The sequence below is a fragment of the Saimiri boliviensis genome, chromosome 14 (assembly GCF_048565385.1).
Source record: "Saimiri boliviensis isolate mSaiBol1 chromosome 14, mSaiBol1.pri, whole genome shotgun sequence".
NCBI classification, from domain to species: domain Eukaryota; kingdom Metazoa; phylum Chordata; class Mammalia; order Primates; family Cebidae; genus Saimiri; species Saimiri boliviensis.
Genome location: NC_133462.1, coordinates 79338761 through 79353217, shown reverse-complemented (window position 1 = coordinate 79353217; position 14457 = coordinate 79338761). Strand labels below are relative to the sequence as shown.

Below are 14457 nucleotides of genomic sequence, written 5' to 3'. Positions count from 1 at the left end.
TTGGAGAACTACTTGGTGTGGGGGGAAAAGCCCACAGAGCTGGTGTCAGAGGTGAGAAGTTTTGTGTGAGTATAAAGGAGGAGAAGCAGTCTGTTTTCTCCTGTTCACTGGGTCACAGCAGTATTGGAGGTGTGGAGTACAGAGAGGAAGCCGTGTGTGTTTCCCATATGCAGATGGCGTTCAGGATGGAGAGGGCCAGGAAGAAGCACATCGTTCTGTCCCTACACTCACTCAACAGGTGCTGGGGATACCACCAGGACGTGTGAAACTATGGCACACAGAGACACCCACTCACGGTGAAGAGGACAGTCCTGAGCGAGGGGACGAGGGCTGGTATGGAGAAGGGTTCCACACTGTCCTTGGCAGCAGGTGTTGGCGGAGGCTGGAGGCTCTGCTGACACCCAGTTAAAGAGCACGTCTGAATGTTTCTACACCCTCCTTGCTACTGTGTACCTAATGACTAAAGCAGACTTTAGGCTGGATTGCAGAAACGCTAATTCAGCTGGGCAAACAACAGAGCTAGTTGCCGTTTTGTTTTTCTGCTGCATTTCAATTATCTGAATTTGTAAAATAAAGTTCATAAATATTTAAGAAATGCTTTTTTGAGCTGCCACTCTTAAAAGGCAGGGCCATTAATTTTCTCATTTCCTGTGTGTCTGCCAAGGCTCAGCCGGAAACCAGATAACAAACCTCAGTTTTCCAAAGCACCGGGCCTTATTTTCAGTTGGGAAATATTATTACCCTTTCATTTCTTGTCCGTGTCACACACTATGCAAAAAAGCATCCCTTTCTGTCAGTTCAGGGAGGACTCATGTACAGTGGGTTTGTGAGCTGGAACATCTGAGCCGCACTGTCTAATGGGCTAGCCACAGGGCATACGGGGCCATTTACATTTAGATTCATCAGAATGAAATGAAATGAAACTTTTAATTCACACTAGTCATACTTCAAGTGCCCAGCTGGCACAATGCGACTGATAAACTGAATGGCAGATCTAGAGCAGCCCCATCGTAGCACATGGTTCTGTGGGCGAGCACTGATTAGACAGCAGCCCACCGGCCTCAGACGGGCCCAGGGAGAAGGTGCTCCCAGCTGAGTGTGCAACATCATCATGTCATGCTGTCTCACATCACATCACATCTGCTGATGTGACCATCTTTCCACTAGAAAACCCTTGCACCTCACCTCCTGATTTATCTTTTAAAATTTTTATTTATTTGAGACGGAGTCTCACGCTCCTGCGCCGGCTGAAGCACGGTGGCGTGATCTTGGCTCACTGCAACGTCCACCTCCCAGGTTCAGGCAATTCTGCCTCAGCCTCCTGAGTAGCTGGGATTACAGGCACCCGTAACCATGCCCAGATAATTTTTGTATTTTAGCAGAGACGAGGTTTTACCATTTTGTCCAGGCTGGTCTTGACTTCCGGATCGTGTGAGTCACCTGCCTCGGCCACCCAAAGTGCTGGGATTATAGGGGAGAGCCACCACGACCGGCCCTAATTTATTTGATATTATTTTAGAAACATGGTCTCACTCTGCTGTTCAGGCTGGAGTGCAGTGGTGCAATTCTGGTTCATGACAGGCTTGACCTCTTAGGCTTTAGCAGTCCTCCCATCTCGGCCTCCCGAGTAGCCTGGACTACAGGCACAGGCCATCACACCTGGCTTTTTTTTTTTTTTTTTTTTTGTAGAGACGGAGGCTCCCTATGTTGTCCAGCCCGGTTTTGAATTCCTGGCCTCAAGTAACCCTCCTACCTTGACCTTCTAAAATGCTGAAACTACAGGTGTGTGCCACTGCACCAGGCCAAATCCTCATTTAGGATCACTTGGTAGCTCTTAAAGATCTGTGCCTTCTGACCCTAGACAAATTAGATCAGGCTCTCTGGGCACAGCACCTGGCATCAGCATTTTGCAAAAGTTCTCGGGCAGGCCAGGTGTAGTGGCTCATGCCTGTAACCCCAGCACTTTGGGAGGCCAAGGCAGGTGGATCACTTGAGGTCAGGAGTTTGAGATCAGCCTGGCCAACACAGTGAAACCCCGTCTCTACTAAAAATAAAAAAATTAGCCACGTGTGGTGGTGCGTGCCTGTAATTGCTGCTACTTGGGAGGCTGAGGCAGGAGAATTGCTTGAACCCGGAGGCAGAGGTAGCAGTGAGCCGAAACTGAACCACTGCACTCCAGCCTGGCTGACAGCAAAACTCGGTCTCAAAAAAAAAAAAAAAAAAAAAAAAAAAGTTCTCTGTAAATCCCAGTATGCAGCCATCAGAGAGGGACTGAGAGTGGGTGGAGAGCTAGCACTTATTGCTGGAAAGGAAGAGACATATTTATTTCTTAAATATTATGAACTCACACTTATTACTGTGTGTGAGAACAGTAATGGCTGCATGATAGCAAAAAGGAAAAGCACAAGCAGAGTGGGAGAAGTGCCCTGCAGATCCAATCTTGTTGAGTCCTTGGCACAGCCCTTTGCTGACCCCTGAAGTCCGTGCAGAGGTGAGGAGCAGGGGTTCTGTGTCAAAGGTCTGCGCTGTAGCTGCCCTCAGCAGTGTGCCTCTGCTCAGCACCCAGACTGCAGAGAGGAATCCTGGGGCCCCTCTACTGGGCAGGATCGGGGGCCACAGCCCTGAAGGTGGGATACAGGCCGTCCTCCAGGGGGCAGGTGAGGGCGGTCACAGGCAGCAGCTGCATGGGCGAAGTCTGGTTCCCGCAGACCTGCCGCCTCCACAGGGCCTGGACTCCGTCTGGTGTTACTAGCTGTGCAGTAATTAAGGCGCAATGCTGAGCGGGTGAGCCAGTCACAGAGGCTGACTGACACAAGGGGGATGAAGCTGGGGCTAGAGACTCTGATGACCAACTCCCTCGAGCGGGGCCTGGACACATGCTTCTGTTGAATGTGCTGCAGCATAAGGTGTGTGGCTTTCCAGGAGAGGTGCTGACACACAGAAAGGGCTGACCTCTCCAACCTTCCCTGAATCATCAGAACACTGCAGAGTAACAGAGGGAACTCCAGCAATTAAACATGATGGTGAGGCCAACCAGGAATCACTAGAGGCTCCACACCCAGATCGTACGGAACCTGGACGGGCACCTGCTCTGTTCTGTCATCCACAGACCAGAGGGAGGCTTCGCCCAGCCCCACATGAATTATCCACATTTCTGCATTTGGTGAAATCTGCATTAATGCTGTGTGACCAAGCCCTGAAGCACCATCTTTCCGGCTTAGATGAAACCCAGCTTGCTGGGAATAAGACCCATCGTTTCCTCCTTCCTCACGAACTCCACTTTTCTGAGGGCATTTCGGTCGACTTTCACTATGGTTCTAGATGGAAACACAGAAAACAGCTCTCCCTATGCTCACTGCTTTCCACACCTCAGAAATGAAGCCCAAACCGTGGGAAGAAATGCACTGTGATCAATGTAGAAGGAACACAGCCTAGGAGACGCCTCCTCCAATCATACCTGGACCACAGTGGGAACCACAGCAGCGCCGCACGGCACCCTGCATGGCCTCTGAGTGAGTCCTCTGGGCCCCCTGCTTCCCAGCAGTGACTAAGAACACAGTTAATGACAGGGTCTTGGATGGAAGAGCTACAAGGACACAGAGGCAGGGACACGGTAGGGATGGCACCTTCCCCTACGCCTCTGCCTGCTCACCCAATACTAACTGGCTCCTCCTCCTTTCACCAGCGTCACCTTCTACTCTCTTTGTTCTTCCCTCCCTCTGTATGGGTTCCTCCCTCCAGGTGACTCCTGACATTGGCTGGGCCGGGATGAGTACCCATGGGGTCCACCTGCTACAGTGTGAAATTCCTACAACTGGTCCATTAGGCTACAGCCAACGGCTGGCTTGTACGCGTGCCCACACCTGCAGCCTGCTCCCTGGGGAGTGTTCTCACAGCCTAGAGGCTACACACAGAGGCCAGGGCCTGGGAGCCTGGAAGTGGCATGCAGTCCTGCCACGTGGCAGAGGGATCAGCCCAGTGATTAAACATGGAGGCGATGGTAGCCAGAATGGCAGGAGGCATAGCCGCCTGGACAGCAGAGGTGAGTGGGTGCCTCTGTGGCCTCTGCTTCATGACCCACAGAGGCTCCTCCGCTAAACTGTGTTTCTTGAAGGCAAGGGATTGCTTTGTTTGCCTTCTAATCCCTTTCTCTAGCAAAACAGTACCGCCAAGTAGAAGACCCTCCATCAATATTTGTCAAAAGGACAGAGACCAATGATATGAAGTCATGTACATGAAACAAACAAGCTCTGTATCTGAGTAACAGAGAAAAAGAAAAAAGCAGCAGCACCTGCGTCTAGATGTGTGTGCATAAAAGAAGGGGAATGAACCTGGGCATCATGAGAAGATAGCTGGTATGTGAGAATGTGACGAGATATGTACTGGGGGTGGGGTGGGGTGTGTGTGTGTGTGTGTGTGTCATGTGCACAGGCACTCACTGGAAGCATACTCACACCTGTCAGCAAACCTGACCCATCGGCTCCTACCCAAACACAGTATCACATTGAGCTATTCCAAATCATTGAGACTGCTGACGCTGATACAGAGAATGCAGGATCAACTCCATCAAAACCACATGAGAATATTTTATTTTCTACTCTTATTTTCTAACTCATCAAAGCCAAGTATCTTCTAGTTAAGGGGTCTGGGGCTGGAGATTTAGGGGAAACTGGGGCAGTCCCTGGCTACTTGCCCCATGCCCTCTGCTGGATGGGGACTGGCTCAGTCAAGCCCCAGGCAGGCAGGTTCCCCTGTCTTTTCTAATTTAGGATGTCCAGGCCATCGCAAGTAACTGCTAAAACCACATCACCAAGTGAATAAAGGAGTCAAGGTATTTGGGGATTGCGTTCTGCCTGGACACTCACATGGGAGGAGCACCCAGATTTACACAAAGGTGTGTACCCACTTTCAAAAATACTTTCAGTTAAGGAAAGTTAGGGAATCAATACATTTAGGATACATATACAGAGTTAAAGTGCCCTTTTAAAAACTGCAGGCTTTCTTGGTGCCTGGCAAGTTTTCAGGAAGGGGTAAGAGTACACAGAATCACCCAAGCCCTTTTGTGCATGAAGCTCACATTTTATCCAATCCCTGTTATTATCTCATGGGAAAATTGTTTTTAGAATCAGAAGTCTCAGCTGCACCCATCAAGCCTTCATTTTGTCTCTCCTTTGTGATGACAGGAGAGGGTAGTGGGTTTTTATGCCTTTGAAAAAGGTGTGAATGTGTCCAACTGAAGCAGCTAATACTGAGTATCTTCAATGTTAAGCTATTATTATCCAACAGGCAGGGGCTACCACTAGCAGCTGCCTTAGTGCCCACATTTAAGAAACTGTTAAAGAGGGACACCAGGCAGGTGCAGACATCATGTTCTGGGGCCAGATGTAGAGGCAGAACGGGTGCTTTGGGGGTGAGAGAACATGGCTGAGAGGACAGAGCTGGCAGGAAGGAGACCAAGGCCCTGCCACAGCAACTGTGACCAGCGCACTCTTGCCACTGCAGCAGAGAGCCTGGTCCAAAGCTGATGACAGAGCTGATGCATCAGTCAAAGTGTGTGACATCCTATCTGGCCCTGGGGCAGGCTGCCAAAGAGGCTGTGGCCAGCAGGAGCCAGGCGCTTCCTCACAGACATCACCCATCCCAGAAGAAAGGGGACGTCTAACCTTAGGACCCCCGACTCCCGTTCTTTCTGAGCCTGCAGGTGACCTGGCTTCCCCATGCACATACCTGGTTTCCCCCAGCATTGTGACATTCATAAACTCCAACCACACCATCAGCAAAGTGTCCCAAAGTGTCGAGGCAGTTAGTTCCCTGCTGCAAGGCTCCAAAAGCTATATCCTGATGGTCTGGAACCCTGAAAAACAACGTGAGAATCACCTGCTTAAATGAACATGACCACCAGCTACCATCCACCAACCCCCTTGGTCTGTGGCTTCACGATAGGTGGCAGGAATAAGAGAATTGCCCAGTGACCAGGCATCGTGCCCCTTTCCACCACAGGCAATGTAGGTCAGGGACACAGCATTTCTTCCAGGCTCCGGACTTCCAACACTTTAACACTTTAAGACTGTATGCTGGGGATGTATTCTTTATATTCCATATCAGGACTTTTTTTTTTTTTTTTTTTTTTTTTGAAAGGAAGGAAAAGCTCCTGGTACTCTTCAATGTTAGCCCTACTGGAAGTCATTTAGAAAATCAATGTGGTCAGATTCTGTTGCCTTGAACTTTCCAATACTCTTAGGATGTGACCTTTATCCAGTAAAGATAGGAAAGGTGAGTGGACTTGTCACGTGGCCTGATGTGATGAAAGCCACAGCCACAGGAAGAACAATGTGCTTCAGAACCAGATCCGAACCTCAGTCCACCTCTGCCAGGTGCTGGCTGTGTGATCTTTCAGGTAAGACTCAATTTCTCTGAAGCCTGATTTGCGCTTTGGTATGGTACCAGCTACCCAGGTCTGCAACAAGTGTTATGTAAAACATTTCGTGTAAAGCATGTGGCCTCGTGCCTGGCTCATAGGAAGCACTCAGTAAATAGCGGTGATAGTACAGATACAAAACACAAGGCTGGTGTCTCCCTCACCCCACACAGGCAGGGGAAGTAGCTTTGCCAGCTGGGATGATGCTCAGTGCCTGAGATGTGGTCTTCAGTGGGTGCAGGGCCCAGCATCACTACAAACCACGGGTGGCCTCTGTGAGAAACTGCACTTAATGTTACTCTATTTGGAACTCTCATCTGCCAAGCAGACGGCTTTTTCAGTTAACCGTGACTGAAAAAGCAAAGTGAGTGCCATGGTTGGGCTAAAATCCACTGCAGTGAAGCCCCTCTTTGGCTGGTGGAGAGATGATGGCCAGCAGTCTCCCACCGGGGACCATCGTGCTCTTAATCCCCAGCAAAAGTTGTGCTGTGTGGCAGGGATCCGAGGGAGGAGGACGTTGTGTTCTCTCCTGTTCTCCTCCTGGGGGGCATGGGCCACCTGCGCCTCGCATGTTACTTGAAAAGCAGAGGAAACAGTTCCAAAGAGCCAAGTGAGCATGCAGGAGCATCGCAGAGAGCCTGCATTACCTAACTGTCCAACAAATCTCCGTGCCAAGGGCTGGGAAGGAGCTGTTAGCGGAAAGATAATGATGGCAAGCCTGGCGTGCGCAGGCACTGAGCTGGAGATATGTGAGCTGCTGTAAAATGCTCTGGGAATATTTGGAATAAGGAATGTGCCACATTAAGGCATGACCTGCCTGACAGTCCCTTTAAGAAGACGAAGTGCAGATGGTTCCACCACCCCAGTGGATCTATAGGTTTTCTCATGAGGTTATCAGCGGGTCCCTCTGGAAGGGGAGCTCATATTCACTTAAACCAAGAGGCCGGGTGTGGAAATAATGCACGGGAAGGTATTTTTGTCATGAATCCTCAGAGGAACGCAGGGCAGTGGCATTATTACTCCTGTTTCACATGTGATTAACCCAGCTGGGAGGAGGGAGGCACGTGGTCAGGTCCCCGTGCTCCAAGCCTAGCTGGGGCCGTTACCTGCGGGCCCACAGGAGAAGCAAGGGTGAGCGCTGCAGATCAGAGTGGGCGAAGGCACTCGGCCTTGGGGGGTTGGGTGCAGACAGCACACACTTGTGGAGGCTGGGATCTCTCCCAGTCACTCGAAGAGCCTGTCAGACACTAGTCCTCTGGGTCACCCAGCCCATCACCTTACCAGTGGGGAACAAGCCAAAAATAAAGTGAAGCCCGGATTGCCTCTGCGACTGTGAAGCATGGAAGGCAGCTAGCTCTGCAGGACAGAAAGCAGCAGGCCGACGCAGGGAGCAGATTCTCAGGTCCACACCACGGGGTGAGACCACAGGCTCTCACTGGGCCCAGGCACCCAGCCTCATGCCTGCTGTGCAACCTCCATTTCCCCTCTGCTGCTTCTCTGGCCTTACTGGCTTCTAAGCTCTTACAAAGTGAAACCCCAGATCCCTGGGCACTTACCTTAACTCTGGATAGACATTTTCAAGGTACCATTTGAAAGGCTTGCAGCTAAGTTTCTTCCTAAGTTCCAGTCTGCTCTGAATACTGGAGAAGAGAGAAATAAGGTTCCTTTATAAATTTTAGGAATAGATGGGCTTTCTATATCAAACTTGAAAATCTGCCGAGGAGAAACAGGGTTGGAGCAGGTGGTGTGGTGTGGACTGTTCATGCCCCTGTGCCCACAACCCCTTCCCGCCTTGGCACCTGGGTAGCTTCTCAACCCCGGTGGCAGCCCCTTACCTCCCACCCCCACACCCCAAGAATCCCCAGTAAATGTGAGAAGGCAGGGCTGCCACTTACTTTCCATAAGGAACGTTTCTGGCAGAAGGCACTGCTGCGTAATAGAAATTTTTGTATTCATCCATCCAGACCTCTGCTGCCCGGCGGGTGTTGCTACAAAGAAAATAAATCTTGAGGTGTGATTTGCTTGCTTTCTGTCTGCATCAGTCCATTTGCACCTATCTGCTGGAGTGTGACTGAGGCGGCTCCCTCTGGCTGTGCAGCAGCTCCAGCTGGGATCATAGCACACGGCAGAGGATGGGCTGGCCCCACTGGCACCCCGAGCCGGATCTGTGGGGAGCCAGCCTCAGCGGGTGCTGACTGAACTATTGGAATGGCTTTCTTGTCATGCAGACAGTCAAAAAGCAAAAGGCAAAGTTGAAATGGCAGCACAAGTAGGTATTTTAAAGAAAGGACTGGGGGCTGTATCACAAAGAAGGGCAAAAGAAGGTTACTCTGTAACAGTTCGCACATCACATGTCCACACAGGGCTGGGGCCACAGGGAGCAGCCAGGAGATCCTGGGTGCCATGGCCTTTCCTGTCATGGCTATGGCACTACCAGACAGCTCTGTGCAAAAGTGCAGACTACATAAGAGTTCCTGGGGGCCAAGCATGGTGGCTCACGCCTGTAATCCCAGCACTTTGGGAGGCCGAGGTGGGCGGATCACCTGAGGTCAGGAGTTTGAGACCAGCCTGGCCAACGTGGAGAAACCCCGTCTCCTCAAAAAAAAAAAAAAAAAAAAAAAAAATTAGCCAGTTGTTGTGGTGGTTGCCTATAATCCCAGTTACTTGGGTGGCTGAGGCAAGAGAACTGCTTAAAACCCAGGAGTCAGAGGTTGCAGTGAGCCAAGATTGCACCATTGCACTCCAGCCTGGGCGAAAGAGCAGGACTCTGTCTCAAAAAAAAAAAAAAGAGTTCCTGGGAAAATTACTTTCTTTTCTGCAGGGCTGAGCAAAGAGACTGCCATATTTGGACTAGAAATAGTGATAGAAAGGGGTGGTAGTTCCATGCCCCATGTCCCCCGTGTCTGTGTGCAGTGCAGTAGGCTTTTCTAGAAGGAAAGAAAACCATGTGCTTAATTCTCATGGAGAGAACCATGATTTGCCATAAATACAGCCCCTGGGACAAGCTACTCTTGAATGTCTGACATGCATTAAAGACTACCATCTGCATAGGTATCAGCAGCAAGTCTTGCCAAAAATTATTTGAAAGCATTCATGAAGGAACATGCACACAGCAAACCTCTTTGCTATTATATTCTGGTCTCAGCTACAAGGTGGGTTCCCACTTCAAGATATAGGTAGCTAGGCTTCCTTAAGAGCCCCATATAGAAGGCATTATGTTCTTCCAAAAGAAACACAGTTAGAAGGCAATGCTTGCCTTTTAAAATAACTCCTTAAAATGGTGACTTTTCAACTGATCTGAGCTGCCATTATTAAAGTAATTTCTGTATGGGGCCTGTATCTTTCATATAAGGTGATGTATATAATTTATTATTTTAGTAAAGTGGGATATGGACTGTTACTTCATTGCCATCCGACAGACAGATAAGACAATATGAATGCACTCATTCTCTAACCCAGCAGCGCTACTTCTAGAAATTTATCTCAAGGAAACAATCAACTAGGAATGAAATATACACGTGAAAATACGCTCACTTCAGCTTCGCTTATAATAGCAAAAAAAGAGAGAAACCATATGTCTCAATATGAGGAAGGAATCAAATGGAATATTCTGTGACCACTAAAAACGTGAGTGTGTATCTTATATGTTGACATAAATGATGTCCTGGACTTGTGAGAAAATAAAGGTTTGCAGAATTGCACATAGTGGATATGTATGTAGAGGCAGAAGGAGAGCCAGTGAGCAAATGAGAGAGAGAGAGAGAGAGAGAGAGAGAGAGAGAGAGAGAGAGACAGACAGACAGAGACAGGGACAGATACTGACAGATGAATTCATCAAATTATGAGAGTGCTATGGCACAATCAGTTTGGTGATGAGACTGATGAATTTTTGCTATTAAAGAATATATAGATTCAACAATGAGTACTTAAAGTGCTGAGGGATGTTGGATTATACATATCATTTCTCAGAAGAGCCACTAAGTATTCTTAGTGGGGTTTTGGGGTCTTGCTAAGTGACCTATGCCTTAACCTACACCTAGTCAGTTTTTAACCAGTTTTTAACTTAAATACTTATAACATCTGGCACCTGGATTTCCCCAAGAGGGACAAGAAAGGATTTAAGAATGTCCTAGGTTCCTTCCAGCCTTAATGGTTTAAAGGTTTTATGAATTCTAGTCACACTGTTTTCAAATCACTCACGTTCTGAAGTGATTAAATCACTTAGAAATTCCTAATTGCAAAGCAACTCTTTTCTGTCTTCATAACAGAAAAGGGTATCTAGGTAGCCTCAAAGAATGACCTCCATGTGCTACTAAGTGCTACTTCCTTTTCTTCATTTATTTACTGGTTCATTCAGGTACTTATTTGGTACCTACCACAAACAATCTTCTCGGTGTTGCAGATACACTGGCACCTAGAGAGGCTCACTTTTGTCCAGGCCCTCCTTGCTTTTGCAGGTATTTACAAGTATTTAGGCAGCAAAATACTTACACATTAAATGTCATACATTACAAGTTGAGCATCCCTAATCCAAAATGCCCTAACATCCAAAACTTTCTGAGCACCAACATGAGATAGTGATGAAACTGCCTTTGTAAAAAAAAATTAACAATGAGAAAACTGACAGTTTAAGGGATCTGACCTGACTGACTCCATCTAACTACTAATGTCTAAACTGTGCTTGTTCATTCCTGGGCATAGGCAGAACTAACTTTGGGAGAAACTTAGTTTATAGTTTAGCTTTAAAACAAAGATGGTAACAGCTCTATCCCAAAACAAACCCTCTTACTGTCTGGGTATCGGACTGCCTTTGTTGGACTAATAAATTAGCCACAAGATTTGCAACTTCCCCAATTACTCCTGCAGATAACATCACCATTGCAGAACCTAAGAATGGCCTTTTGTGATGTCTTTTCAGGCTTCTGTACTTCTGATGAGTCCATCCAGATCTCTAGCTGGTCCTGTGGACCCACCCAGAAGCAGACTCGCACATACAGGAACCATTTGTCACATGCCTATGACTGCACCCCATCCAATCAGCAGCACCCATTCCCTAGTCCCCACCTCCCCCCAGATTATCCTTGAAAAACCCTAGCCTCCAGATTTTGGGGGAGAGTGACTTAAGTAATAAAGTGCCAGTCTCCAGCTTAGCCAGCTCTGTGTGAATTAAACTCTTTCTCTATTGCAATTCCCATCTTGGTAAGTCACCTTCACCTGGGCAGTGGGCAAGATGAACCCAGTGAGGGGGTCGCAGTGATGCCTTTGCTTTCTGACGGTTTAATGTACACAAACTTTGTTTTATGTACAAAATTATGAAAAGTATTGTATTAAAGTAGTATCAGGCTATGTGTAGAGGGTATATATACATAACAAGCTAACTTTGTATTTTGACTTAGATCCCACCCCCAAGATATCTCATTATGTAGTACATGTAAATATCCCAAATTCTGAAAAAATAAAAACTCTGAAATATTTCTGGTCTCAAGCATTTTAGATAAAAGATATTCAACCTGTATAAAAGATTAAGAGAATGTGCAACTGGAAAGAGATCTCAGAAACAGAGTCATATAATTCCACTTCTTTATCTTTCAGATGAGTTGACTAAGACAAAGGGCAGCCTGGCTAAAGGTCAATAGCAGGGCTTTTTTTTTTTCTTTCCCGAGATGGGCGTCTTGCTCTGTTGCCCAGGCTGGAGTGCAGTAGCGTGATCTTGGCTCACTCCAACTTCTGCCTCCTGGATTCAAGCGATTCTCTTGCCTCAGCCTCCTGAGTAGCTGGGATTACAGGCACACATCACCATGCCTGGTAATTTTTGTATTCTTATTAGAGACAGGATTTCACCATGTTGGCCAGGCTGGTCTCGAACTCTTGACCTTGTGATCTGCCTGCCTTGGCCTCCCAAAATGCTGGGACCACAGGCATAAGCCACTGAGCCTGGCCCACAGCAGGGCTTTTAAATCAGATCCATGTAGCCCCAAAATAATGAAACCCTGGGTCAACTTATTTTCCAAATCTCGAGAATACAGGCTCCTGGGCAGTGAAATACAATTGAAAAAGTTTCTCTTCTAACAAAGAGTGCAATGTCTTGAGTACCTTAACATACTGTTTTCTGAAATCCACTGTTTGCTGGTAGCTACCAATGGCGTTGATGTGGGGTGTTTGATACGTCTATACAAAGAATCTCATGTTGCCCCAGGAAAAAGCACATATATGCATATTTTTACTTGATTTTGTAAAGTATAAGATCATATTTTTGTTTTTAATAAAGAACAAAAATTAAGTTTTGACATTTGTGAAGAAACATACTTTTTGAGAGAAGATAATTTGTTCAGAAGTATTATTTGCTATTGCTATTTTGGCTTCTATTAAAAGTTTTTTCAGAAATCAGATTCCCCGTGCTAATAATTTCACTTCTGTATAATATGTGTATTGTATAATTTGCATTTTAAAAAAGTTTAAAAATGGCTGAGCACAGTGGCTCACGCCTGTAATCCCAGCACTCTGGGAGGCCAACGTGGTTGAATCACCTGAGGTCAGGAGTTCGAGAATAGCTTGACTAACATAGCGAAACCCTGTCTCTACTAAAAACTGAAATTAGCCAGGCATGGTGGCACATGCCTGTGATCCCAGCTATTCCAGAGGCTGAGACAGAAGAATCTCTTGAACCCGGGAGGTGGAGTTTTCAGTGAACCGAGATCACACCACTGCACTCCAGCCTGGGCGACAGCAAGACTCTGTCTCAAGAAAAAAAAAAAAATTAGATAAAACATAAGCTAGCAATCTCCATGCCCACACCCACACCCACCTGAAGGCTTTCCCTATTTCAGTAGGGGCAGCACACCAGCACAGTTGTGTAAAAAGCTCCCAGGCATCACCCTAAATTAATTCCCTGCTCTACCTCCCTTCTCTCTGTCACCCTATTAGTAAACAACTGCCTGCCTCACCATGGAGCTGGATCTGACCCATCTCCACTGCTATACACCTGCTCCAGGTACAGCCATGTGCTGCTTAACGACAGGGATACAATCTGAAAAATGCACTCTTAGGCAATTTTGTTGTCATGCGAACATCACAGAGTGTACTTACACAAACCTAGGTTTGTGTACTACACACTTAGGCTGCATGGTACAGCATATTGCTTCTTGGCTACAAACTTGCAGAGCTCATGACTGTCCTGAACACTAGAGGAAACTGTAACACAGTGGTAAGCATTTGTGTATCTAAACACAGAAAAAGCAGAGTAAACACATAATATTAGAATCTTAAGGGACTACTGCCACTGACTGAAATGCTGTTATAGGTGCATGACTGTATCACATCTCTGCCTGGGCTACCGCAACAGTGCTCATAGGCCCCTGGCTTCTGGCTCCAAGAGTGGAGGGGACACTCGTACCATTGTTTCACCACAGTGTCACCTCCTTGCCACTTTGCCCAGCAGTCACATGGACCTTTCCAAAGCATAAAACAGACATCGGACACCTGCTGAAAAGCCCCAATGGTTTCCTCCAGAATCAAGTAACATCCAAAGTTTCCCATGACCTGCAAAAGTGCATGGCCTGGGCCTGTCTAGCTCTTCTGCCCCTGTGCACTGTCCTCTTACTCTCTAGGTTCCAGTTACCCTTGGCTTCCATTTTGCTGATATGCCAAATGCACTCTTTCCTCAGCAGCCTGGACCTGTTCCTCCTGCAGGGAGTCTAGTTCCTCAGGGTCCCAGAGTGGCCTCCTCCCACCTTTCAAGTCTGAACTCACATATCACCTCCTCAAGCATTCTCTCGACCATGCAAACCTCTCCTTCTGCCTGTCCTAATCAAATAGTAATAAATGCTGTGAAGAAGATAAAATGACTGCATTTTACCTTCTTGACAGCATTTATTACTATTTGAAATTATCTTATTTAGCTGTGTGTTTCACTGTCTACAATCAAGAGAAGGCAATCTCCCTGAGGACTGGCTTGTACACTGTTCTGCCTTTAGCATATAAGAGAATTCCCTAGGAGAACACTTGGCTATTTGCTATTGCAGAATGGCTATTTGCTATTC

At 47.3% G+C, this 14457-nt stretch overlaps 1 protein-coding gene across 2 annotated transcripts in view; it reads right to left on the bottom strand.

Moving 5' to 3' along the window:
• GALNT2 (polypeptide N-acetylgalactosaminyltransferase 2) overlaps window positions 1–14457 on the bottom strand; it is a 211323-nt gene that overhangs the window by 7297 nt on the left and 189569 nt on the right. For both annotated transcript variants that reach the window (XM_039464229.2, XM_074385310.1), the window contains exons 12-14: window positions 8314–8406; window positions 7975–8058; window positions 5728–5854 (exon numbers count right to left, since the gene is read on the bottom strand). In XM_039464229.2, coding sequence (XP_039320163.1) covers window positions 5728–5854; window positions 7975–8058; window positions 8314–8406 — 304 coding nt within the window. The remainder of the gene's footprint in view (window positions 1–5727; window positions 5855–7974; window positions 8059–8313; window positions 8407–14457) is intronic.